This window comes from Haemaphysalis longicornis, unplaced genomic scaffold (assembly GCF_048455015.1).
Source record: "Haemaphysalis longicornis isolate Haplotype H1 unplaced genomic scaffold, Haemaphysalis longicornis Haplotype H1 scaffold_8, whole genome shotgun sequence".
Lineage (NCBI taxonomy): Eukaryota > Metazoa > Arthropoda > Arachnida > Ixodida > Ixodidae > Haemaphysalis > Haemaphysalis longicornis.
In genome coordinates this window covers 161497523-161523243 of record NW_027526445.1, presented here as the reverse complement: position 1 = coordinate 161523243, position 25721 = coordinate 161497523, and the positions used below count along the sequence as shown (strand labels likewise).

General features: G+C 48.6%; 1 protein-coding gene across 5 annotated transcripts in view; it reads left to right on the top strand.

Annotated features, from left to right (window-relative positions):
* Trh (PAS domain-containing protein trachealess) overlaps window positions 1–25721 on the top strand; it is a 450481-nt gene that overhangs the window by 384412 nt on the left and 40348 nt on the right. For all 5 annotated transcript variants that reach the window (XM_077681612.1, XM_077681614.1, XM_077681615.1 and 2 more), the window contains one exon: window positions 5913–6160. In XM_077681612.1, coding sequence (XP_077537738.1) covers window positions 5913–6160 — 248 coding nt within the window. The remainder of the gene's footprint in view (window positions 1–5912; window positions 6161–25721) is intronic.

Sequence of the window (25721 nt, the reverse complement as noted above, 5' to 3'; positions counted from 1 at the left end):
TACAAGGAAAGAAAAGCCCGGCGCTGAGTTTCAAATAACATTTATTTTATCGTGGGATGGGGTGTTTGCGTTGTGAAACTTTGGCTGTGGTGGTGGCGGTGATGATGGTTATGATGATGACGACGTGCATACGTCACGAAGCATAATCACCGGACCGTCGTCTTCTTCACCACCGCCATAACAAAAAAGATGGTCATCATCATAATCACCGCCGTTATCATCACGACCCGCTCTTGAATAACAGTACGAATAGCTCCTGGTGGGTAATGTGATGGAGAAATGTCAGTATGATTGCTCCTTTAGAGAGATATGTCATCGCCATCCTAGTATCATTGGGGCGTGACGGCTATAGTACACTTGTCAATAAAAACATAACCAGGGAAAGAAAAGTAGCAGCAGAGTTAACTGCTAATATGATCGTCACTGATGGTTGCTTGGATACATCATTTGCTGCCGCAGACACGCGTAAAGTACGTGAGCGAAAAATTAATATTTCTAGGAGTGCGTCACAGCGGATGCGCTTACACAGTTTTTACCCAGCTGGTCCGTTTCTAACGTCTCGTGGATTGCTGCTGTGAGCATCTCAAGTAAGAAGTCAATTCTAAGAATGACTATAGCTCTTGGACGTTCGTCGATCGAGGGAAATTCTTCGCAGCAGTTGAAGAAGATTGTTCCAAAGACCATTTCACAGCTAACGCTTCTAGCTCTGTTGAGGTGTAGTCCTTTTCAGCGCCTTCGAGAGAACGGCTACGCTACATAATGCGGCGTAAAGCACGTACGTTACATAAACACGGTGAGCCACGCTACATCAGGTTCTGGCTTTTAACTGCGAGATTTCTATCATGGGAGATCGCTACGAAGCCGCACTGTCAGTTACGTGTAGTGGAGATGCATCCTGTTTGACCTCTCAGGTTTTCCTTCTTTTGAGCTTTGGGCCCGGCGTCTTGACCTAAGGTCGCCCCTTCCCCAAACGGGCCTGTTTCTCGCATATCTTCCACGTGACCGGAAAATTTCTGCGCACTGAAGGAGCTAGCGAGACGTTTACGGGTTTTCGGGTTGTATACTCGAAAGCCCCCTCGAAAGCGTCGAAAACAAAAAAAGCAACGCACAAGCTATCACAATTTTTTATAGTAACGTATATGTATATGTATTCAGAGTTTGGACATAAAACACGCCTGGGTTGTGGGGTTGCGCGTTCGGCAAGAAAGACTGCCGCGATATATCGTCGTAGCGCAGCGGGTCGTAAAAATCGGAACGCTGCTCGCGCGTAGGTGTCTCTCTTTTCAATTGCGTCCGGCGCCGCGGAATGCAAAAGTGAGTGAATCTCCCCACGGGACGCACTTGGCCGGATGGATGGTGTATGGCAGCGCACACGAGCGCTAGATGTGTATATTCGCAACGACTTCGAGAGGCGGGAATTTTATTGGCTGCGCCCTCTGGCGGAGTTTACTGTCCGCTGTCGGCTTTGTTGTGGGAGCCGTTTTATGCGGTGTATAAGTGGGAACGCGCTGCAACAGATGTCCGTGCCGATAGCCAGGGGACCGCGCTTCCACCTTTTTGAATTTTTGGAATCTCGTTTTTCTTTAGAACATGACCATATATGGGCTGTGAGTGCTGACATGTAGTTGCTCTCCTGTCCAGAACAGACAGACAAACAAACAAAGAAACAAACAAACAAAAGGAAGAAGTAACTGAAAAGGCGAGTAAATGAAAAGGCGAGTAACAGAAACTCGTGGGTTAAGAGCGCAAGAAGAAAAGAGATGAATTTATTGAGAGCAAACTGAACTAACCCACTATAGCACTGCATGCGATGGGTTATTCCGTTTCAAATGCACCTTGAAAAAGGTGTCTGCATTTTTATTATAAGCTTACCAGACTGTACGCTTGCTTTCTAGATTGGCTTCATTTTCGGCCGGAGCAGAGGGAGGGCGGTAGGTGTTGATTAATTTAGACCACGTTGCTGAAACGTCGCCCAGCGGTTGATATTACATGTTGCGATCTTCGATGTGCATTCGATTAGGAAGCAAAATGTCTGCGCCTTAGGTTACGTTTAGCCACCCAAAGAGGCGTATTTCAAAATGTCAAGGAAACACGTAAACTTTCGCGTCGCGGATTAATATTTCGTTTCTAGGGGCCATTTTTTTGCCTTCATCCTGATATCAGTTGAAGACCAACCTTCCATAACGTGTTTAAAAAGTGAACTGAAGATTACTGTACTCCCTAATACAAAATTTGTGCGCAGCACGAGCTGCAGTCTTCTCGGTCACGGCGCATAGCTGGTGCGCCTCAGGAAGTGATCACGTGATCGGCGAACGCATGGCGGCGTGCGCTACCCTGCTGTGATCTCGAAGCGTATCGCTACCGGCCTCAAGCGTGTTGTTGCAAATCGTGTTTGAAGCTCCCGCGCAAATGGGACGTGGTTCGGATGAACCACGCACGGAGTAGTAGCCGCTGCCGAAAGTGTGAGGGGGAGGCAGTGAGAGAGAAGATGCCATAGCAGCGCGTGTCGCCCTCCCCTTCACATCCTCACCAAACGCTCCGACGAGCGTCTCTTGCGGGATCAGCCTACTGCCCTCCCCCGCACGGTTTCGTCACATTTTCCTCCGCCGTTTTCTTCCGGCCTTCGCTCGCTAGTTAACGACGCGAATGCCATCGCCGCCGGCAAACCCCGAAAGGGACCACCAAATTGCTGGCACACTAAAAGGCGATAAACACTTAATAAACAACCATCCAGCGACGTACAACTGCTTTCTTTTGTTTGGTTATTCGCTGGAAGTCGATGTGCGTACCGGTTCAAAATTGCTTTGCTGCTGTTCGCTTACGGCACACAAAAAACAGTGCTCCACTCTTGTATTAGCCGGATATGGACTTATAAGTATACAGTATTTATAATGTTATAATCGTGATCACGCGATAGGACGTTACAGTATCTGTTTTAAAATTCCGGCCAAGGTCCTGTGAAATTTTTTATGCTGTAAAGAAAAAAAAAAACAGTTCCACGTGTGAGCAGTGGGTGGACCGGCGGTCCAGCTTGAACCTCTCGACCCAGCGCCTGCTGATAGAGGGGGAACGAGCAGTCCGCAAGAACTGGTTCTCTCACCATCATGCACCAATGAGCTCGCAATTAAAGATACTTATTCTCTCTTTGTCGCATACGTACGCAGACACCGTTGGCAGCGTTCCACATACAGTCTTGCTCACTGCTTTCATACGGCTGCTTGAATAAGAACCTTCGAACCAAGGTGAAGAGATACGTTCTTTTATTTTCTTTTGCGCCGCGTTGTCTCTCGTCAGCGTAATTGTGTACGCATTTCAATTAAGCTTACAGGGTTCACGTACTCTCGAAGCGCTTAACCTCCGAGATGATCAAATGATGTTTGCGGCCTCGAATGCGGAATAGTTACTTGGCCTAAGCTAAACTGATTGGGTCTGCTTATAGGAACAAAAAAATCACACTGCAGCACCACTCATAAAGCTGCAGACTAACAACCCACTGCGGTAAATAGAGAACGCCAATGTACAAACTTAGTAACTCCGGTGTAATGGTTGCTGAAAGTAAATTGTGAGACATAAAACGTTTGTTTGTGATCCTACCAAAAAAATAAAAATAAAAAAAGAATGGAGCGTTATACGCAATGAGGTTGCTTTCCTCCGTGAACAATATCTTCCAAGAAATGCATTACGGGTGTTCTTCGAATTCAGTGTGCACTGCTTATTCATCGCAGTTTGGGTGTGAGCGTTTTTATTTCTTAATACGCCCGGGGGAAAGGGAGTGGGTGAGGAAGGGGAGCGTTCTTTTAACACACGAGCACGATCAGGCTGCGGCTCGGGGAACCCAGGTTTGAAATCTCCCGCCGCTTTATTATTCAAAGTCTGGCTCCCCTATTCCCCAGATTACTCCAGTTCTCCTTTTACATTTTACTAGTCGCGTAAAGAAACGAGGGGTGGGTTTATTCCCTTCGCATTTGTGCACCGGGCGATATCGGTTGTACGATGCTACGCGTGGCGGTCCAAGATGCACCGGGAGTGTTCGCCGGTGGTGAAGATCGTAAATGGGTCTTTGTTTCGTCCCTTACTCGCTTTAAAAAAAGCGGCGGGAGTATTTCGGACAAAGAAAAAAAGAGATTGAGATGCTTTTTACTGTCGATATTCGTTTCCTTTTCCTCCTTCTGAATCTCCCTGAAGCTCTGGATTCCCGCCCAATTTGTTTCCTTTGCGACCGTTTTTTTTGGCATGTACGATGCTGTATGTACGGTGTTTGGGGAAGTGTGCCCCTTCGTGATAAGCGGCTGGGCTGCGTCTCAATTCGGTTGTAAGGTTAGCCGCTCAGTAGGCTTAGTAAGAGAAGGCGACTTAGGGTTTTGCTATTTTTTCGTCTGTGTGTGTTTCTGCTCGCAAGCGCAATCACCTTCCCCTTTCCCTCCTTTCGCTTAAAACGATGAGAGTGAGTCTGTGCGCGTATGTATTAAAGAAGTTGTTCGAATTTACAAATGACTGGTGAGGGTTACAGACAAGGGCGCTTGAGGGGTGCTCTCTCTCTCTCTCTCTCTCTCTCTCTCTCTCTCTCTGCGTTTGTGTGTGTGTGTGTACGCACACGAACACACACACACACACACGCACGCACGCACGCACAAAAACAGATACACAAAAAAGGAGCGTCCGACGGCCTCTCTTTTTACGGCCCGCGGCCACTCGACTTCTGCGAGACCATTGAAGGCGGAAGTAACAACTACGAGCTTGTGTCGCGGATTTAGATACCTTTGAGATACTCCCACTTTGATTGTTCGATGTCCGAAAAAGAAAGGCCTAATACTCAGCGTAATAGCAGCCTTTTCGCTCTGTTGTTTAGTCTGCACATAGAGGTCAAATGGCAGACTAACTAGGCCGTGGACTCCTTTCCCGAGGTTGCATATCACGGTTCTGAAATTTCGAGTTCGTGAACACTATGTTAGCTTAAGTGTTAGCTAAAGTAAAAGCACAACAGTAATGAGGGCCAGCGAAAACATTGACGCACCTCTCTAGTGGTAGGTATAGATGTTTTTGAATGTCATATAAAAACCCGAATCCAAAAACCCACAAAAAAAAAAAACGTTTCTTTACGACGGAATCGAACCCTCGTCCGCCACCATGAAGCGTGTAGCTTTTTGCAGTATGGGAAAGTATGCTTATTATTTATTCTATTTATTCCGTATCATGCGGGTATTTAGTGCAAGCATAATACCTTAGTTTATTCCAAATGCGCGGTAGAACTGAAAATAGCATGTGCTGTTTACAGCCTCCGCACAAACTGTGCGGTTTTCAGAGGGGTTAACATTCTGCTTCAGCCTTCAAAATTTTTATTTTCACCAGTTTCATTGTCAATATTGCCTTCTTAGTTAACGCACATTTTACACAGATTAAACAGGTTCACAGTTTGTCAACTTTGCCTCTGGGGCCCTTGCAGCGTGTCTTTATTCGTGTCAGGCACCGTAGCCCCGGTACAGCGTTATGTCGTCCTAGCACATTGTCTTTTGTAGCAACGTTTTCTAATCTAATAAGACATCCATGCCCACAAAATGTTAACGGCCAGATTAACGTTAATGACTAAACACAATAACTAGGTGAGGATGGCTGCATTCAAGGGTGATAACCTAGGCGGTTGTGTCTCGCTTCCCATAGGGAGTTTGATTGACTCATAAATAACTATGTTTTGGTGATTGCATGTTTACGAAAAAGGAGAAACTTTTGCACCAACTATAGCTAATAGCGCCGTACCACATGCGTTATTCTTATTTATAATTATCGATCCATGCTCAGAGCTTTACCGCACATGCGCAGTTTGATCGCCCTGTCGGATGCGCCAGTTCCCGATGCTCTCCCTCGCTCATCCATCCCCCACGGCTCATACCGGGCTTCCTTTTCCTCCTCCGCAGTATCCTCGAGATGCGCAAGGAAAAGAGCCGGGACGCAGCCAGGTCACGGCGGGGCAAGGAGAACTACGAGTTTTACGAGCTGGCCAAGATGCTGCCGCTGCCGGCGGCCATCACCAGCCAGCTCGACAAGGCCTCCATCATCCGCCTCACCATTTCCTACCTGAAGCTCAGAGACTTTTCCCAGCACGGACACCGGCCCTGGCACCGCGACCACCACCAGGCCTCGTCGCCATCCAAGGCGCTCAAAGGTACGACGACTGGTTGTTATTGTGCCACTCACTAAGTACTTGCCTTGTAGAGGCGCGTGTGGTTTTGTGCAGTCGCGAATTCAAGCACGGCGTTGCGAATGCTGACCTAAGTATCGCAATATTCGAGCGCTTCCCCGGTTTTCCCGCGAGATGCCCGTACCCACCCATACGTGTTTGTGAATGGATATACATAGAACCTGGTCCGATGAAGTCTCCGCGAAGCGCGAATTATTTCGTTATATCGACAACTTGGAAATCGGGACTGTCATCCGACGAGCACTTTATTCCATAAAGTTGATATCTAAAGGGAGGCGCATCTCAGTAGGTGCGGTGACATCGTTATTCCGGCGGACGCGGTGCTCGTTTACCGATATTTTAGCAATGCGATAAAAGTCCGCGGTGCAAATCATTGCAATAAAACGTTACGGGTTCTGGGAGAAATTAATTTATTTCCTGGCACAAAAGCCTGTTGTTTTCGCCTCGTGCGCTTTTCGCTGCGCGCAAGCGCTTTTCGCTGCACGCAAGCGCGTTGAACGCGCCGAGCTCGGTTCCTTCGTGAGCCCAAGCAAATGGCCTGAGCAAGTCAATAGCGTCCTTCACCTGACAGGGAGCGGGCACAGGAGCTTCAGCAGTGCTGAGCACGAGGTCGCGGGTTCGATTCCCGGCCGCGGCGGCCGCTTTTCTGATGGAGGCGAAAAGCAAAAACGCCCGTGTGTGCGAGATTTCGGCGCACGATAAAGATCCCCAGGTGGTCAAAATCAATGCGGAGCCCTCCACTACGGCGCGCCTCATCGCCTGCGTTGCGTCGGCGCGTTAAACTCCACAATCAATCAATCAAGCTTCAGCAGTGTCTGAGTCGTCGGTTTCATTTGACACCGTAGTGTTCCGCAAAACGAAACTAGATCACTCGTTTTTTTTTCTGATGTGGCGCAATAATCTTCGTAGCATTCTATAGAACCCCGAAATTGGCCCTTTTTAAATGTGCCTGGTTCTTGAAATACTTCGTTAAATCGGGAATACCGGTGAACCTATTTCGTTAGTTCGAGTTCATAAAATCTGATTGGTGATTGATTGATAGTGGGGGTGTAACGCGCCGACGCAACGCAGGCGATGAGGCGAGCCGTAGTGGAGGTCTCCGCATTAATTGTGACCACCTGGGGATCTTTAACGTGCGCCGAAATTTCGTACACACGGGCGTTTTTGCTTTTCTTCCTCACCAGAAAATGGGCCGCCGCATCCGGGAAACGAACCCGCGTCCTCGTGCTCAGCAGCACAACACCTTAGCCACTGAGCCACCGCGGCGGGTAGTTCATTAAAGCATTGAGCTGTATAGACACCTGCGGGGACATCCGAATTTGTTCGTTAGATCGGGAAATTCGTAAAAACGGGTTTGGTTATATCGAGTTTCGACTTTATGCTTTCAAACTTCGCGAGCTGTCTCCAATTGGTGAGAGAAAAGGGAAGCGCAATCACATGCCCGAATTCGCTACCCTGCGCGTTAGCACGTTAGCCTCGTTTTTGAGCAGGCTTTTTTGAAACACGTACCCCCTCCTTATTTAAAACGTGGCCTACAGAACGGTCATCAGAGTAAAGCACACTGTCAGGCCTCCTAGGTGTGGCCTATTTGGGCACTGGCGCTAAAGCCTACTCTGAGTCGATTCGGAAGCCGATGTTTTTGAGCACACGTAATGGTTGTATCCCAGTGCGATCCCATGTCACTTACAGCATGGCGAAGTAGCCTGCCTACAATTTGGCGAAAAAATTGCTGTACAAGAAGGGAGCCTATATAAACGATTTCTTGCGAAGATCCACCAACTTGCACTACTTAACTGTCAAAAGCTTGTGCCCACCTTACCGTCGAAACGTAAAAGAATCCCTCAAAGCCTGCTACCTCGGCTCATAAAGCACTCATTGACGTCGGCCACTCCCGCCTTCCAGTCATCCGCGTACGCCTGCATACGTCGACGTCTTCGGCCCGTCAGATTCACTGCCGGCCCAGCCTGTATCGCATCTCGCATACGTACTGTGGACATTGCCGGTCGTATCAATAGTCGTCACGGCAGCGAGTACGGTGGACAGCGATGACGCAGCGAGTTTTCTCGTCTCGCCGCGCGCTGAGTCGGTCGGATTTTGGGGCCGGCCGGACTCCAGATCTCCGAACGGCACCGACAACCTTGCTCAAGCCCTCTCCGGGGGCCGGTGCGCGGCGCAATTTCGCTAATGGCACGAGGCGGACTCCACTAAAAAGCGGCGGCGAGGGCAGATTAGCGGAGGCACACCGGCCTGGAAAATAGGCACTTAGAATAGGGCAGCCTGAACGGGAGAGAGAGAGAGAGAGAAATAACGGTGCTTTTGTCGGAGGCTTCTCTGTTGTTGCAGCCTGGACGCCAGGAAGGATTTTATTGTGAAGGCGGCGCCCGCGTTAGCACGGTTGTTGCCCCTTCGTTTGTGTGTGTGTGTGTTGCCGACGTCAGGGTTGGCTGGACGCAAGCGTTGACCGCTCGGACACGCTCGGTCCGGTCGCGGGTCAAGCGCGCTTTGGCCGGACGATGGGCCCAGCTCGGTTGGGCGCGCCCGCGCGGGGGCGTATGTACAAAAACATGAGTGATCGCTTCGGGGCACTCGCGACATGTGCGAGCATAAGTGGCCTGCCTCTTTCCTTTTTTTGTTGTTTCTTTTTGGAGGATAGGTATGATGGTTCTCGTAAGTGGAGTCCTTTACTTTTTTCTGTGTGTGTTGTGTGAGCGGTTAAGCGTCGTGTAGCGGTAGTAGCGCTGTATCTCTACGAGTGACTGATCAAAATTTTGGGAGCTACATAGTTTCCGTGCACTCTGTCGGAACTGGCTGACCCTAGGTACTATACGCTCTCGTTACCTGGGTTGGTGGAAGGGAGTAATATACAGAAAAAAATAATACAAAATGACATAGATAAATGGAAGCATACTTTTCTAACTTGTACCCGAAGAAACAAATCGTTTAAAAATAACACAGCTGGCTGTTTTTACGCTGGAACACGGAAGTGGGTGACGTGAAGCCATTGGCGGGACGAAAGAACCAAAGTTGCAGTGTTTAATACACTCGACGGGACCTCTAGTTCAAGCGCGAACTCTTAGGCATTTTACAAGGTTAATTTTATTTTTGCTTCAATGTTAACAGCGACTGCTCTATGGGTAGCACTCGTGGAATAGCATGACCCATTGACCTCAAAGATGCGTTGACTTTTTGCGTTCGAAGAAACCTGACCATAGTTTGTTCTATGGTGTCATATTGGCGTGCCCGTGAGGCGAGACCCACGGAGGCATAGGGCATGTTCGAGTTGGATTCGCCGGATAGACACCGAGCTTTCTATTTCTACATAAGGCTGAAGGCTCATGACGATATCTAAAACCGCGCTTCCTAAATCATTTTTAACGTTGTAAATACAAATCGAAAGAACCTGCGTTTGGTCGCAAGTGTTGCGAAACAGTGAGTTTCTTTTACGCATGCTAATAGCGTCAAATTACCGCGATAGACGTTAATTAGGGAGGCTATTGGAATCCAAGTGGCCATTTCATATATTCGGATAAACGCCTCGGGGTTGAAGGCAAAAGGCAAACAGCTTTGAGTGGTGTAGGCTGCCGGTTCCTGTGTGTACATGGTCGACTGAAAATCCCCGGTCGCCGCTTGCTACTAGTCTTTTCTAAAAAGTGAGTAGGATGAGAAAAGAAAAGAAAAACAGAACACGAACATCGAAAAGTACGCAATTTCTAAACAAATTTTAAATAGAGTGAAAAAGAAACTCGCCACTCTTATGTAACGACAAGACTGAGAAGATATTGCAGCATAAACCACATCAAAGTATGCACGGTAGTCGACATGTGAAACCAAGAATAGCTTCGTGGCACTTTAGAAAGAAGTGCTAACATTCGAACATTTGTGCGGTTACGTACAGGGTCTGCTAGTATTTTGTAATAATTGCACCATATTCACATGTAGTTGTTCATTCGCTGCTAGGGATTCCGAGTGATGTCATATTCTTGGCTTGGGCGAAATTCAGTCGCTCAAAGTCGTAGCACACAGAAAAAAGAGCGTAGGTGGCCAGAAGAGGGCGCGTTGAAGCTTCTGCTGCATCTCGAGTTTGTGTTAGCCCTCTTTTCAAATGTTTAGCTTGTTCACAAGAAGAAAAAATGCATGGACCGCGAAAAGCCAGTTTGAAAGAGGCTTTTCCTTGTAAATCAACGCAGTACCGGCAAAAAAAGAAAAAAAAGCAGAGGGGGGGGGGGGGGGAGGGAGTAGGAGGGGGACGGGGAGAGATGGGCTTTGCTCCCAAATCCGTTAATCTGCGGCATTGTGATCGTAATATTGCCGGGTGGCCCCGAACGGGTCCCGCGCTCGTGTATATCTCTATCAGCTTATGCGATTCGGCGGCATTTTCACGTCCTTATACCGACCCGGCGCCCCTGTTCTAGTTGATGATGACGTATTGAAAATTAAGACCCTGAAGCTTTCTTCTTTTCCCCCCGTCCCGTGCGCGCCTGTTTTGAAATTTTACGCGCATAAAGTGTCGCTCGGGGGCTTTGTTTCAACAGCCGTACAGACTGCTACATCCCCGTTACGGCACTGAAGCAACGGTTTGGCCTGGGTAAAGAAAAATGGGTAAAAATGGCCGAAGACAAACGCAAAGTGAACACGCCAGTTGCATCCCCGCTGTCGGACTTAGAACTCTTTCACTCAGGCTGTCTCTATAATATATGTATATAAATATATATATACACACACACATAAATATATATATATATATATATATATATATATATATATATATATATATATATATATATATAATTTTATTTTTGTCTTTTTTGTTGCCTTTTCTGTTTCTGACCGATCGCTCTCTCTCTCTTCTGATCGCTCACTTGGCCGTGTACTCTCACGACGCTATGCTGTTCTTCCAGCCGAAGACCGGGGCTCCTTGTGCTGCCGTCCCCGTTAATATGGCCAATAACGGGAATGGAGGCCCACAGCCGTAATCAGCGCCATCCGATAGACGGGCTCTTTTGCCTGCCGGGCCGGAGTCGAATCCGTATAGGCCGTTTGTGCCTTAGGCCCGCGTCACCCCCGGTATTCGCCACCAACCGGCCCCCCATTTCCATCCCCGCCCTCCCTCGGACTCCCTTTTCTTCTTCTTTCTTCTTTATGGCCTCGGACCTTCTCCAGGCGTTTCTTGTCTTCTTCCTTCCCCGTCTTCTTCCCCGTCTTCATTGTCCTGCCCTGAGTTGATGAGAAGAAAAAGGGGCGGTGGGAAAGGAGGGAGGGGGACAGAGAGAGACAGAGTCTGTCTGTCTGTCTGTCTGTCTGTCTGTTTGTCACTCGATTCAACTTCCCGGCCTACGCACAGGTGAAAGAAGGCTTAACACAATTTTTATATAAACAAGGCCGTACCGAAAAATCGTGCGTCCCTCCGTGAAACGGCGGCGGTGGTTGAACTCGAAGCTTTCTCGGGATGGATTCTTTGGTTGGCCAATCCCACACTGCGAGTGTGTGCGACTCTGGAGGTATGCAGCACTCTTCTGGCATACGCACAGCAACTGTCGGGTATGCACTCCGTAGGCCTAACGTTTGGGTTCGGGGTGCACGGCGCGAATCGGTACCCGCTGCTTGGCGTTCGCTTCCACCACGCCATAATAGAGCAGTTGGATAGACGCGAAGGACCCAGGTTCGAATCCGGCCGCGGGAAGCGTTTTCTTCTCTCACTTCCCCCACGATCATTCATCATCATCGTTAGAGAAAGTTGGCGTTCCTGCAGGGCGTATTGGGTTGGCGCGAAACGGCTGACTTCATGACTGTCGTGCATGCTGTCGTGCTGTCATGGCTCATATTCTCATATTATCCACGAAAAATGATTACCTCTTGCATATCTGAGGAAAAAAGTAGGTACATAACCGGAGATGTTCTTTTAATTAAAAGTACATTTGGACTAGTTTTTTGGATAGCAAATGAAAAACTACGTGTTATATGACGCGGGGAAAAGAGGCGAGATTGAAGCAAACTCAGAATGAAAATTTTGGCTGGAGAAGCTTCAGGCACAACAAAAACAAAGTGTTCTACAGGTGGCGTGTGATGAAAGCGAACGCGGGAAAATTGAATCTAGTTCAGCAAACTTCCATTGCATCAACATGGGAGCTCCGGTAGGGGAGACACAGAGTGTGAGGTTTGCGAGGGAGAGAAAATACAAAGTGTTACGGGGGGAGGGGGGGGGGAGTGGCAGATGGCTATTCTCTTTTGATGACGCTTGTGAGGAAGCAAGCAGATACGGGGTAATTTTTTCTCTTGTATTTATTGCTTCGACAAGTACTGGGAGCCGAGGCTTTTTGCCAGAACATTGGGTTTCGGTTTCGATTCTCGGCGCCAGAAGGTTTTCTGTGATGGAGGAGAGACGAAAATGGGAAGAGGCATGTGTACCACGTTTCGGCGCACGTTAAAACGAACCCGACGGGATTTTATTTACGCCGTTGACCTCCTACTACTACGCACATCGCTTCGTAATGTGTGTTCTCGCTGCGTTGAACGAGCGGGTTTTCTTTGAGGAATGGACTTCCTGTTAATTTCAGTGCTGTGCTTGGGCACAGCCATACCTATGCACTTTATAAGACTGTGCGATGAATTGGCGTGAGTTAGCTTCGTGCGGTATGCGGCAGACAAGCCGATGCAAAAAACGGGAGAAAGAGAGAGCTTAGGACTATCATAAAACAAATCCACAAATGCTGCTACACCTCCTCTCGAAATTGACTCACAAGAAACTCACTTTTCACCCGAGATGAAGGCGCACTACCTGCTAAGATTTGTTGGTTTCCCGCTCTATCTTCTCCATCACTCCACCGTCAAGGCTCCTGGAGCGGGAAGACTGCGCGAAGTGGATCCATTTCAAATTACCCCCTCCCTCCCCCCCTCAAGAAAGAAAAGGAGAAACGGAAAAGAAAAAAGTCGGCGAATAAGTAAGCGTTGTCGCCTTAAGCATTCCGTTAAGTACGCGTGTTGATATAGGCTCTTAGCTTCGCGGCTATACACCCGCCGCTGTTTACACTGGGGGCCAAGGGGCCGCGCGGATCCTCTGTGGGTTACCGGAGTAGCGGATAGCTCTCCGCTGTGCGCGTAAAGCCGCCATCTTCCCGATGAGAGGACGATACGGCCGGGGATTGCTCGCCGCGTGCGCCACGCACCCTCGCCGCTCAAAGTGCCTATAAATCTGGCCAGATTAGCGCTTGCTTCGGCAGGAGAGAAGGTCTTCTCCCCGGTGAGGTCGTCCTCAAAGCACCGGATTTGGCGAGTTCCCCCCTGCAGTCTCCGGTTATCTCTCCATTCAGCGACCATTGTGCGTGCCGCCTACTCCCGAACGAGGCGGCACGCTCGGAATGGCGGGATTGTTCCGGAGGTGCGCTTTTAGAGTATCGCGCTTGTCTCCATTGTGACCCGGGGGCGAACCGAGTGCCGGCTCAGTTTAGAGAGCGCTGCGCTGCTGTTGCTGCTGGATTGTGCCTGCTTCCGGCGTTTTCTTCTCGACGGTTTTGATAAGGGTGTATTTTTAAAATGACAAAGAAAAAGGCTAATTTGTTTGCGGAGAGGTTGCAAGTTCAAGTTTACTTTTGTCAAGTGGAGGCGTTTCAAAAGAAGCCATGCGCGTGGGTTGGCTTTCCACGGAGTCTGAACGTGCGGGCTGGTTCCGCTAGGTCACGTGATCTGAGAAATAGGCGCGAATTGGAGCAGGTACGTCTTGTCAGGTTTGTTTGTCTAATCAGGTCTGTGTTTCACCTTTTATGCAGTTGAAAATGACAGTACGAAACAAATGTCCGTTTGGTTTGTTGCGCAAGGAGTGTAACACTAGAACATACGTAGGCAGCGAGAATCTGGGGACTCAAGGGACGAAGGAAAAGATGAAGCGTGCTGGAGTCGTCAGAATGTGGCAATATGACAGTTAACACTTTCCGACTCTGTGTTGCTTAAAGAGACAGACAACCTAGTTTTGTCGCGCATATTATCTTTATCTAAATTGGAAGGGCATCACTTAAGACACCATAACACGAAATGGTTTGGCTGAGCCCCCTAAAACTTTTGAAATCGGAATTTTTTTGATCTAGCAGCCGTACGTGTCCCGCCAAAAGAAGTGCTGGCAACAATGGCGGTGAGCAATGCAACAGCACTCATTTAACTGCACGTGAGATGAAAGGAGGTATTTAAAAACTTGTTCCCGGCAAAAACAACAATAATGTGTAACATTTCCTATTCCTTCATGCGGGTTTTGAATCCCGCGTTGAAATCGACTGAGGTATTTCAACACGTAATTCAGTGTCACGTTTCGACACTACGCGTCGCCGCCTTTCAGACTTCAAAAATATAAGTGCAAAAGTAAAATTGTTTCCGGTTTTTCATATAGAAATTCCAGTATATAAAACGCTGGCTTTCATATGAGCTAGACGCGACGCAGTCCAGAAAAGTCGGCTGTCTGTCCCTTTAAGGTTGAGGTTTTATAACGTGTAGTATAACGTAGGATCTGATTTGGTTGGTTACTACCGAATTGTCCTCCTTGATACGGGCACAGCTGTCGAAAGAATGAAGGGATATCACAGCGGCAGCAAATAGAGACACAAGCAAACATAGACAAAAATAAATAAATAAATAAATAAATAAATAAATAAATAAATAAATAAATAAATAAATAAATAAATAAGTAAATAACCGGCAAAGCGGCGAGCCAAGGTTTCACAACAAAGCCGTCGTCCTCGAACTCTTGTTTGCAATGCAAACTTTACGGTACTTATCCCGCATGGCTTGCGGAGCACTTTAGGGAACTCGATTGTATCCGCTTATATGTCGATATTCAGGCACCCGCTTGTCAAGATATCTCAGCGCTGTAAGCGCGACAGAAGGGCTCGCCTGTTTTGTGTATGTGTTTGTGTTTTTGTGAGCGCCGTTTCAGCAACACATGCGGAAGCGGTGATGCTAGACAAACAGTGCTTGTGAAAACAATTTGTTCTTTTTTTGAGGGGTGGGCGGGAAGGGGGTTGAAGTGCCGCGTCGGTTTATCGTGGGTTGTACTCAGATTCACGATCACTTCAGCACTTCCGCGTACAGGGGATGCTGGTGAAATAATTAATATACCCGGCCGCGCCGGCCGCTTTTCTGATGGAGGCGAAAAGCGAAAACGCGCTTATGTTCGAGATTTCGGCGCACGTTAAAGATCCCCAGGCAGAGAAAATTACTCCGGAGCCCTCCACAACGACATGCCTCATCGCCTGCGGAGCGTCGGCGAGTTTAGACCTCACAATCAATCAATCAATCAATCAATCAATCAATCAATCAATCAATCAATCAATCAATCAATCAATCAATCAATCAATCAATCAATCAATCAATCAATCAATCAATCGATCGATCGATCGATCGATCGATCAATCGATCAATCAATCAATCAATCAATCAATCAATCAATCAATCAATCAATCAATCAATCAATCCATCAATCAATCAATCAATCAATCAATCAATCAATTAGTATATTAATAAATAATTCCAGTGAACTCTCGTTATAACGAAGTTCTCGAGACAGGAAGCTGGCTTTGTTGTAAGCGATGTGTCACTAAAGGCGGGGATGATTTGCTCTCTATGGACTTTGTACGCACTGCTGGCTATTCGCTGAACACTTCGAATAATGCAAAATCATGAATTTAGTTGTAACGCCAGTTGTTTGAATTTGCAAATTAACGATTTTAATGAATAACAACTACACTGACGTATAAGTTTCGACACAGCTTCGTGGTCGTTCCTCAGACTTTGCTTCGCGGCAATTGATGTGCTTTTTTGAGCCTATAACGGGCTTTAGGGGAATGCATTAACTATTTTCTATTGTGACAGGGGTCTGCGTAGGAAAAGCAGGAGAAAAAAAGCTCTTAGGTCTTTTATTGATCTATTTACACACCAGCGCATCGTTGTTGGGCAAGAATTCATTGCGGGTTGGCTGCGTCCGACGTTTCGAAAGCAACGTGGCGTCAACGGGGCGGGCATACCCAGTTTGGTGTTCGTTTAACCTTCTCACCACAGTTCCGTCCGGTCATTCGGTCGCCTTCATCGTAGCGGCTGTCGGACGACGTGAAGCAGTGATTTGACGCGTTCCAGCCGCTGGCGCCGCGCGATCGCCATACGGTTAATGAACAATCGTCGGAGCGTGACGCGCGCGTATCAGCTGACGGGACTGCACGTATGCATGGCGCCGCCGCTTGGCGTCGCGCTGAGCAAATTGGAATACCCGCCGGAGCGGTTATTGCTGGGTGCGGCGTTCAGGCACTATGGGCGTGAACACTCCCATAAGAACTACGCCGTTGCGGTGGCTATTGTTTTTTTTTATTCTGGTGAATGCGGGGAACAAAAGCATGCTTATGTGAGCACAAAAGGTTGGGTGGCTCGACGGCGTGCCACGTAGCGCAAGTGGCACCTGCCAAGCAGACGAAAGCCCTGCGCATACTCTGAAGCCTAGCATAGAGTTATGCACCCAGAAAGTAGCAAATACCCAGGTGAAGTGTATAGGGCAACGCTTAATAAAATCGCGCATGAGCCGACAAGATCAATCAATCAATCAATCAATCAATCAATCAATCAATCAATCAATCAATCAATCAATCAATCAATCAATCAATCAATCAATCAATCAATCAATCAATCAATCAATCAATCAATCAATCAATCAATCAATCAATCAATCAATCAATTAATTAATTAATTGATTAATTAATTAATTAATTAATTATGAATGCGCACAAACTACGAGCGTCCACTACGTGACTCTGTGCGCGCACTATGAAGCCGAGCGCAGTGTTATACACCCAAAAGGTAGCACATACCTTTATATGTGTATTGAACGACGCTTCGTAAGCAGACGCGAATACTTAGACTGACGAATGTACTTTCAAGGAAACAAGCATGATTAATCTGGACCGGCATAATGATGCAATTGATTCAAATAAGGCTTGTGCACCTACAACAAATCCGCATCAGAATATCAAAATTATTTTAAAACTTGGGTTTTACCGGTGCGCTGTTTATGGCATCGACGTTGAGGAGTTGCCATTTCGGTTTCCTAAAGCAAGGTACAGCAATACGGATTCGCCTGTGGCTGCGTGGTAGGTTTTTGTCGCTACGGATGTAGATTCGCGCCCCTTTAACTGTTAGCTTTGGGGAGGAGCAGAGATAGGAGAGAATGAGGAGGGGATGGGATGATTGGAATGACATATCGCGTTGTAGGGCAAGATAAAATTTGGACGCGTAGAGGAGGGAAGGGGATGCCGGAAAGAGCGAGATGCAGATTTGGGAGTAGCTGGAGATATGAACATTTCACAGCGGACAAGCAGACACAGCTCCTGACGTACAATATTTATATATTCAGGTAAGAATGCTGCAGTTATTTGATAGGGGCAGGTTGGTGACGGCAGATTAAATCCGTCTGTGCATTGGAAATGTCAGTGTGCGTCCACCAGCGGTGGAAAATAATTAAAGCAAGAAGCGCGCAACTTTTGCAGCCTTACTCTTACCATGACCACTACATCTCTCTTGTTTTTGTCTGGTTCGAGCGATCGCATTCACTCCCGCTGAGCATAATAATAGCCCGGCCTTGATCTCCTCCTGGCAGTCGGGCGATTTTTATATAGTCTCGCTGACTTACGGCCGCGCTTTATGAACCACATCCAGGGTCCCCGCGTCGGGCTGCGAGCTAAAGTCTCCGCGCACCGAGCCGCGAGAGTGCGCTCTTAATCTGATCACGTCTTCGCGGATCCTAAGGCCACTGACCAGGCGCCGACTTATCGCCGGGCCGTTCCACCCGTCGCCTTCGCCACACGACCGCGGAGCGCCACGGGAAAGCTACCTACCGGGACGCTGACCGAATCAGCCTCTCCCACTCCCACCCGCTCGCGCTCCCGCTGGTTTCTCCATAATGTCCATCGGCGCTCCGCGGCGTTGTCCCATCGCGGAAGATTTGTGGCCAACGGGGTTTCCGGCCGGGTGGAAGTACGCGTGCTGTGTCCGGTGACCTTTCGGAGGGACGAAGAAAGGTTCCCGGGGTCATTTTCCGGTCCGTATGCCTCGCCATTCGACACTGGCGGGAGTGCCCAACGGTGGCGACGGTTAACTGACCGTTGCGAACGCATGACTGACTCCTGACTGACCCCTCGGCTGTGAGCTCCCATTACGTCTTGACCCTGATGGGGTCTCGCACTTTTAATCAGAGCATTCCCGCAGTTGCGAGGGGGGCCGTTCCCTTATTTATACGGGTCGCGTGTTCGCTGTCATCGGCTCCTTCTCTGGTGTACGCTTTCAACGCTCAACGTTTACTCCGGAGCTCAATGACGGGGACTATGAATAGGGACTGTGTTAACTGTCCCACACCTCTTCGATCATTGCGCAATTGGTCTCAGTGACTTTACTGAACTTTTATACTTATCAGTAAAGGAAGTGGTAAGTATTTGGGCGATTTTTTGGTAGTTTTGTAGTTCCGTACCGTTTACGGTGTGTCCTGAATTCACAGGGCCAAAAGAAATACACCTTTCTCTTGCTAGAATTGTTGCGCACGCTTCAAATAGGGAGCAAACGGGATAAATTTGGAACTCACCATCAGGATATGTTGACCAAACGACGGCAAAGCTGTGGAGCTATTTTATTCTCAAAATTACGCGACTCTGATTTTAAGACGTGCCATTTTATTGCGCGCATCGCTTGCTGAAATTAGGCGGGTAGAGACAACGCTATAAGATAGGAAACCGGTTATAGCACATATGACTGTGTAACTAGTTATCTAGAAAAGAATTGAAGCGTCTTACTTCCTGACAGTGCTACCGACAAATTGTTCGCGGTGAGTGGTCATAGTGCTAAGACTACAGCGATTGCGTGAAAACTTCTTGCAATAGGTGGCACTGTTTCCATTTTAGGGATGAAGCACCTTAGGACCTCGCTTTGTCCGTGGCTTGTCCTTTGGCGTCCGTGTACACAGTGTTGCCCATGCACGATGAAAATTGGATTGGATTGGATTTGGATTTGATTAGAGTTGGATTAGATTAAATTGAATTGTATCGGATTGGCTTGGATTGGCATTGAATATACTGTACTGTCCCTCATTTACATGCGCGAGTGGGCAATGCCACGGGTGATTTACGGTAAGAACGATCCCCAGTGCTTCGCCCACTCGTGATGATTCACTTCGTGGAGATGCGTGAATTTTTAAAATTATCGGCAAGCTACAACGTCGTTACTTTCAAGAAGTTAGGCCCTAAAAAAACTTAGGAATTTGAACGTCAGACGGGATAGACTGGGAAAGGCAGTGATCGAGAAGTTAAAGAAATTGCAGAAAATCGGCTTGGCGCGTGGCTTTGCGTTACCACACGCTCTGAAGACGACGGTAACTCATGGCACAGCTTCCTACCGTTGACCCGCACACTCCGAGGCTAGCAGACGGGAGAAAGCGCGGGAAAATCAGACGGGAGAAAGCGCGGGAAGAGCACAGCTTCCCGCCAGAAGCGCGGCCCCTCTTTTCATCCCCGCGCTAACGTGAGCCCTGCGTGCCGCAGGGGTCCAATAAAAGGTCCTGCGCGAGCGGTAAATAATAAACGCGTCTCGCTGAGAGTAAGTAGACAATGAACGGAAGCCTTGTCTCCACGACCCCTTCCCCCCCTCTCTCTCTCTCTCTGCGCCTTTCTTCCCACTTGCGTTTCGCGTTCGGACCACCGTCTAAATGTAGAAGGCTTTTTAAACGACGTCATCGGGGTGTACGGTATGTGACATGCTTTCCGTTTATTCTGTTGTTGGAGGTAATTAAAATCGGCACTTAGGAGGTTCCAATTGGAATAATGAGAAGTAATGGGGCGAAGAAACCACGCTGTAGCCTTTCTCGTGCCTGGAGGGTGTCGTTGCTAAGATTCTTGGACGGTCCTAACAAGGCGGACGGCGTTGGTAGGGCATCGTCGGCGTTAGGGAGTCATATAGGGTGCGCCCCGAACGGCCATTTTTCTCTCGCCCTCCACCGCCTTCCGTCTTCTTCCCGGGGGCACAAATTGCGCGCGGTGGCGGAGGAGAGGAGCGCGACCATCAGAGCGGCCCTAAAGAGCGGCGCGCAATTGGAAAAAGTGGCCTCCCGTGTCGCGACCGCGCTGTTGTTACCCGGGCGCGGCAGCCGAAACGGAACTCGTCGGCGTGATCTTTTTGCTGTGCTCCTTTGTTTCATTACTCCTTCGCTGTGCTCGTGTTTACGTGCTCTCCGGCGCCGCGTGGCCGTTCTGCGACGACGGCTCGTGCACCTGTGAGGACGACGCGGTCGTTAACTGCCTCTCTCGCACGCGCGAGCCGAAAGGAGCAGCACCTGCAGCGCGGTCGCTCCCGAGAGAGCGGCATCGAGAGGTGGCTTCACTGCTCGGATATTCATGCTGTCTTTGTTCTGATTGGTGCATTTCGAGCTTTTGTTCTGGAACGAATCAGCAGGGCTACTTTTCCAGTAGCAGTGGTCATTGCTTGGCAGAAGGGCGTTAGGCTAATCACCGTAATCTGCGAGGCGTCAGCGCTCTGCTATATTTGTGAGTGCGCGGGAAGCTTGGAAGTCTTCGCGATGGTTCAGATTACGGAGTTACACAACTCCGTAACCTGAAGCAACGCGAAGACTTTCAGACTCCCTGTTTCTCTCACCCTGTGTCTCCTGCTGTGTGTTGGGCTCTTTTTACACGATTGTGCTTCTGAAGTGTTCGCTTTTGTGGTTATGATAGCATCGCTTTGATTTGTAGTCGAGATGTAAATCGAGAGGTAGTCGCGCTGGAGTTTGTACGTTATGAAGATGTGAACGACCGCGGGTGGGAATTGCGCATGCCATTTTCGAAGACAACGCACGAGAGAAAAAATCTTCCAACCCTCCGTCTAACGACGACGATGGTTTAAGGCAAAGCTTTCTCGTGATGGATTCTTTGGTAGGCCAATCCCACACTGCGAGTATGCGCTGCTTTGAAGATACGCACGACTTTTCTAGAATACCCACAGCAACTCTCGAGTGTGCACTCCGTAGGCCTAACGTTTGGGTTTGTGATGTACGGTGCTAATGTACCTGCTGCTTGGCGTTCGCTTCGACCATGCCGAAATGGAGCAGTCGGACAGACGCCGGCTTCATAACGCGAGGGACCCAGTTTAGGATTCCTACCACGGGAAGCGTTTCTTTCTTTCACCTCATCCAGGATAATTCATCATCATCGTCAGAGAAAGTTGGCTTTTTTGCAGAGCGTACTGGCGTATACAACGGGATAAATGAGGACACTCAAGCTTCGCTTTGATTGATTGATTGATTGTAGGGTTTAACGCGCCGACGCAACGCAGGCGATGAGGCGCGCCGTAGTGGAGGGCTCCGGATTAATTTTGACCACCTGGGGATCTTTATCGTGCGCCGAAATCTCGTACACACGGGCGTTTTTGCTTTTTGCCTCCATCAGAAAAGCGGCCGCCGCGGCCGGGAATCGAACCCGCGACCTCGTGCTCAGCAGCGCAACGCCTTAGCCACTGAGCCACCGCGGCGGGTCAAGCTTCGCTTTAAAACTAGTGCTTGACATGGATATGTGATCACATGAAGGACCAACAAAGCTTGTCATTATTGGATCTCTGAATTGCTGGAATTAAATCGGCAAGTCATAGCGATGGTCGTGTCAATTATCACCGATGTAGTTCCTCCTTTCCTCATGGGAGGAGGTACCACTACCTGCCTCCCAAGAAGGAACAATGCCGGTGTCACCTTTTTTTTCTACAGCGACGAGGACGTGGACAACTGAGGAGGTGGTTGCTTGTTTTCTGTTGACGTTGGAGACGACGACGCACAGAAACAACCCCCGCGAAAATGACACTAGCAGCTATAACAATAAAAAAAAAAAAGAGTCGGCAGAAGTGCGTATGCCTAAAGTGTTAGGCCGGGTTCAGACTGTTGCCGCAACTGTCGTAATAACTTTAAAGAATGACGTCCTTTCACCTCTCAGCTAACCGAACTGCGTTACACGCGTTTTTTTTTTGCGTCCATAGATTACGATATGGCTTTTGCGTCGGTAGTCTATGTTCAGGCTAGGCTATTCCTTCGCTAAGTAAAGCGCAAGCGCAGAGTAACCGAACGTTGCGTATTTGTGATGGACTTAAACTGTTGTTAAGGGAAGCAAATTTCAGAGCGTAATTTATCTAGTCTCGCATAAGTTGCACCAGGGTGGAGGGTGGTAACGATCATGCGGATGACTGACGCGTAAACGCGAATAGCAAATACTTTTATATTGAATTTCAAAGCAAAATGGTCTTCATTTTGGCACATTTTGCTGGGGATTTTCAGGGCGGCTCAAGTATTTTTTTTGTCTCCTTCGTAGTGCCTTTTGGGACCAGTGACTCAGGTGATCGTCAAAAACACGCGCGTCTGTCCAGTCACACGAACAGCTAGATAAGCGAAGTTTTACCAACAGTCACTCTGCGTCCACCGGGCATCGGTTTCAAACGGTAACTAGTTTGAAATTAGAACAGCCCTTAGCATTCCCTCTTCGACCGGTCTTAGTCAACTCGGTCTGGAAATATGCATTTATAGTTTCTTTACCGTACTACTCCAAGCGTTTGGTTGACAAGGGATAGTAAAAAGTATTTACAGTAGCAGACCCTGTCGCGATTTCGTTTTCACGGTCGGCGAGATGAAAGATTCCCTTGTTCCCTCCAAAAACCGGCCGGTCCACTGAGCGACGCATCCTGGCGGAAAAAAAAGATCATTCGTCAACGCTCTCTCCTGCCTCGCGCGATCATTTATTTTCGGCGTTGACCGAGAGGCGATTCTCGGTGTGTGTGTGTGTGCAGTACGGCACACGCCGCCGTGGCGGACACGTGCGAGGTAAGATTAGCCGAGGTGACGAGCGAAGCGCTTCCTCGGTGTCATTCACCCGCTTTTCAATTCGTTTACTTTGCCAACACGCTGAAGAGGTGTTTCATTCCGGGGCCCCTTCCGAGCTGCAGCAACAAATAAAATTCGCTTACAGGTTGCTCTTATTGTCGCAGATCTTTCGGGCTTTTCCTCTTACACACACAAACACATATAATAATGGTGAGGAGTGATGACAGTCTGATAGATGACGATGACCGAATCACATTTCGGACCCTTCTACATAGCCGCGTTTTTGGGCGCGATTATGTGCGGGACTTTTTCTTTCTCGACATTTTTGCTGTGTCATCCTCTCGATGCCGTTCGTTACTCTCCCACCATTATCTCTCGGATCCCTATTCGTTTGTCCTTTTCATTTGCCCCTTGACCCATGTTTGTGTCGTCTTTGTTTCTTTTTCGCTCGAAGGCTGGCCTGATGGATAACTAGCGAAGGAAAATGGAGGAATGCCGATGTGATTCCTTGTCCCGTTCGACCTTCTTTGGGGCGAGAGACGGGAGCGGCCGGAAAGCGGCCTCTATTACCTATATACGCCCTGTACGCAGAATACTCGGACGTTCCTTCCTGCGAGAATAAGATAGCAGCGACCGGGCTCTTGTCGTGCGGAAGTGTGGGAAAATTAGTTGCGTCCTCCGTCAATGTCAAAGAACGCACAGTCGTCCACAGGCTTAGATGGAGCATTACGTTTGATTTTAGCGTGGATTATCCCAAAAGTTACTTACAAAAACTGTTCAAACGTATGTGCATGATTTAAAAGTGGCCTTAAATTTGAAACAAATGCTGAAGTTGTGACTAAATTACCTTACACCAAAACAGGAGGCGGCGATAAGTGGGTAAGCGTTGTTCCAGCTAACTGTGTGGACGGCTGTACCTTATAGACCGGCTGTTAGATGCCCGCTATACTTAGTGAATCACATATACCGCGAGCACCTGATGCCATGTTCTGGTTGACGGCCTTGAAAGCATGGATGCAGTTAAGTAATCATCCCGTGGCAGTAGAGCCGTAAAGCGTGTTGACATATCGCGTGTTTTGCCGTGGTTTACAATGGCAACCCTTTTTTTGTTGCTGCCTAATTGATATGTGAAGCACACAATATTCAACAATTGGGACGACCAATGTTCCCAAATTGGATTAATCTCAATTCCGGCGCTTCGAAAGGATTAGATTACACAGTTATTGGAACACTCTTTATAAGTTGCAGTAGACTTAAAGTTCTGGCCATTTGTCGGTATAGCCGTCTAAGTTCGCCCTGACAGCTCAGTTCCCGTACAAGAAGGCATGCAGGAACATGTGAAGAGCTAAAGTCATTGTTGCCACCTATGAAACTGAAATTAATTTCCTCGCTAGGCTTCATCTCTGGGCGGTATTCGATTGGTTGATTGTGCGGGTTTAACGTGCCGAAGGTACACCTAGGCTGAGGCGCGCCGTAGGGGGTGGGTTCTGGATTATTTTCAACACCTAGGGATCTGTAACATGCGCCAAATTATGGACACATGGGCGTTTTAGCTTTTCGCCTCCATCTGAAAAGCAACCACCGCGGCAGGCACCAAACCCGCGTCCTTGTGCGGGTCAGCTTACGAGCTTGTGCGGCGGGCTTGTGCGGCTCAGCAGCTCAAGCGCAGTGAACAGTGAATAGAACTTTGTGGTCTCGTGTTTCATTTATTTGAAGGGGCCGCAGCCATAGAGGTAAGAATGCACAGTGAACCGCAATTGTAACGAAGCCCCAGGAATAGAAAACTCGCTTCGTTATAAGCGATACTTCGTTAAAAGCGGACATGATTTGCTTTGAATGGTTTTCAGAGGGGTGCGTGTAACAGTTCGAATATAAAGTCATATTTCGAATGTAGCTACTTCGAGGGTTCATTGTACAGAGAACCGTCGTTATAACGAAGTCGCTTCATTACAAATAACGCTTTATTCGAAGTCTCTCACGGGAGCAATCACTGTGCATTAAAAATAAATCATTCCTACTTTTAAGCACTCCGAGTTTCCTGTTCCAAAGACTTCGTTTATAACAACGTTTACTGCATCCCGTTCATAGACTGCTAGTCTTATTGTGTTAGTACGGCATTCGTATTGTGTTCTTACTGCACTGCAGCAATAGACTGCATTTCGGTTATAGAGCCCTAGAAATCTCCAGGTCGGCGGGCGTTCGCGGGGCGCGGGTGACCGTGAAGCGAAAGAAACCGAGCGGCCCTTCTCATTGAGCGGCCCCATTGGTCATCGTCTGGGGCACCCCTGGTCGGCGTAGGAGGTTCGTTTCGGGCCGCCGTTGCGCCAGTGCAGTCGTGCGGTCGGCGTCACATCGCCGCTTCCATCGGTCAACGTCAGATTTCCGAGCGGAGCCCCGCTTCGCCGGGAAATGAAGTGCGGAGGCGAGGTGCGTCCCAGTCGCCGCCTTCATCGTCGCCGGAGATATACCCCCCGCCCGCCTGCCCGCGTGTAATAATAGCAGACGTGCCGGCCGCGACACGCTGTTGATCGCCGCCAGCTTTCACGATTCACCGCGGCTAAGGCAATTCTCGGCGGCGGCCACCCCCGAGCTTATATTTGGGGGTACTCCTTGTTGTTTCTGTTTTAATGTAGCTGGTTCGGATATTTTTTTCCTCTCTTGCGCCGT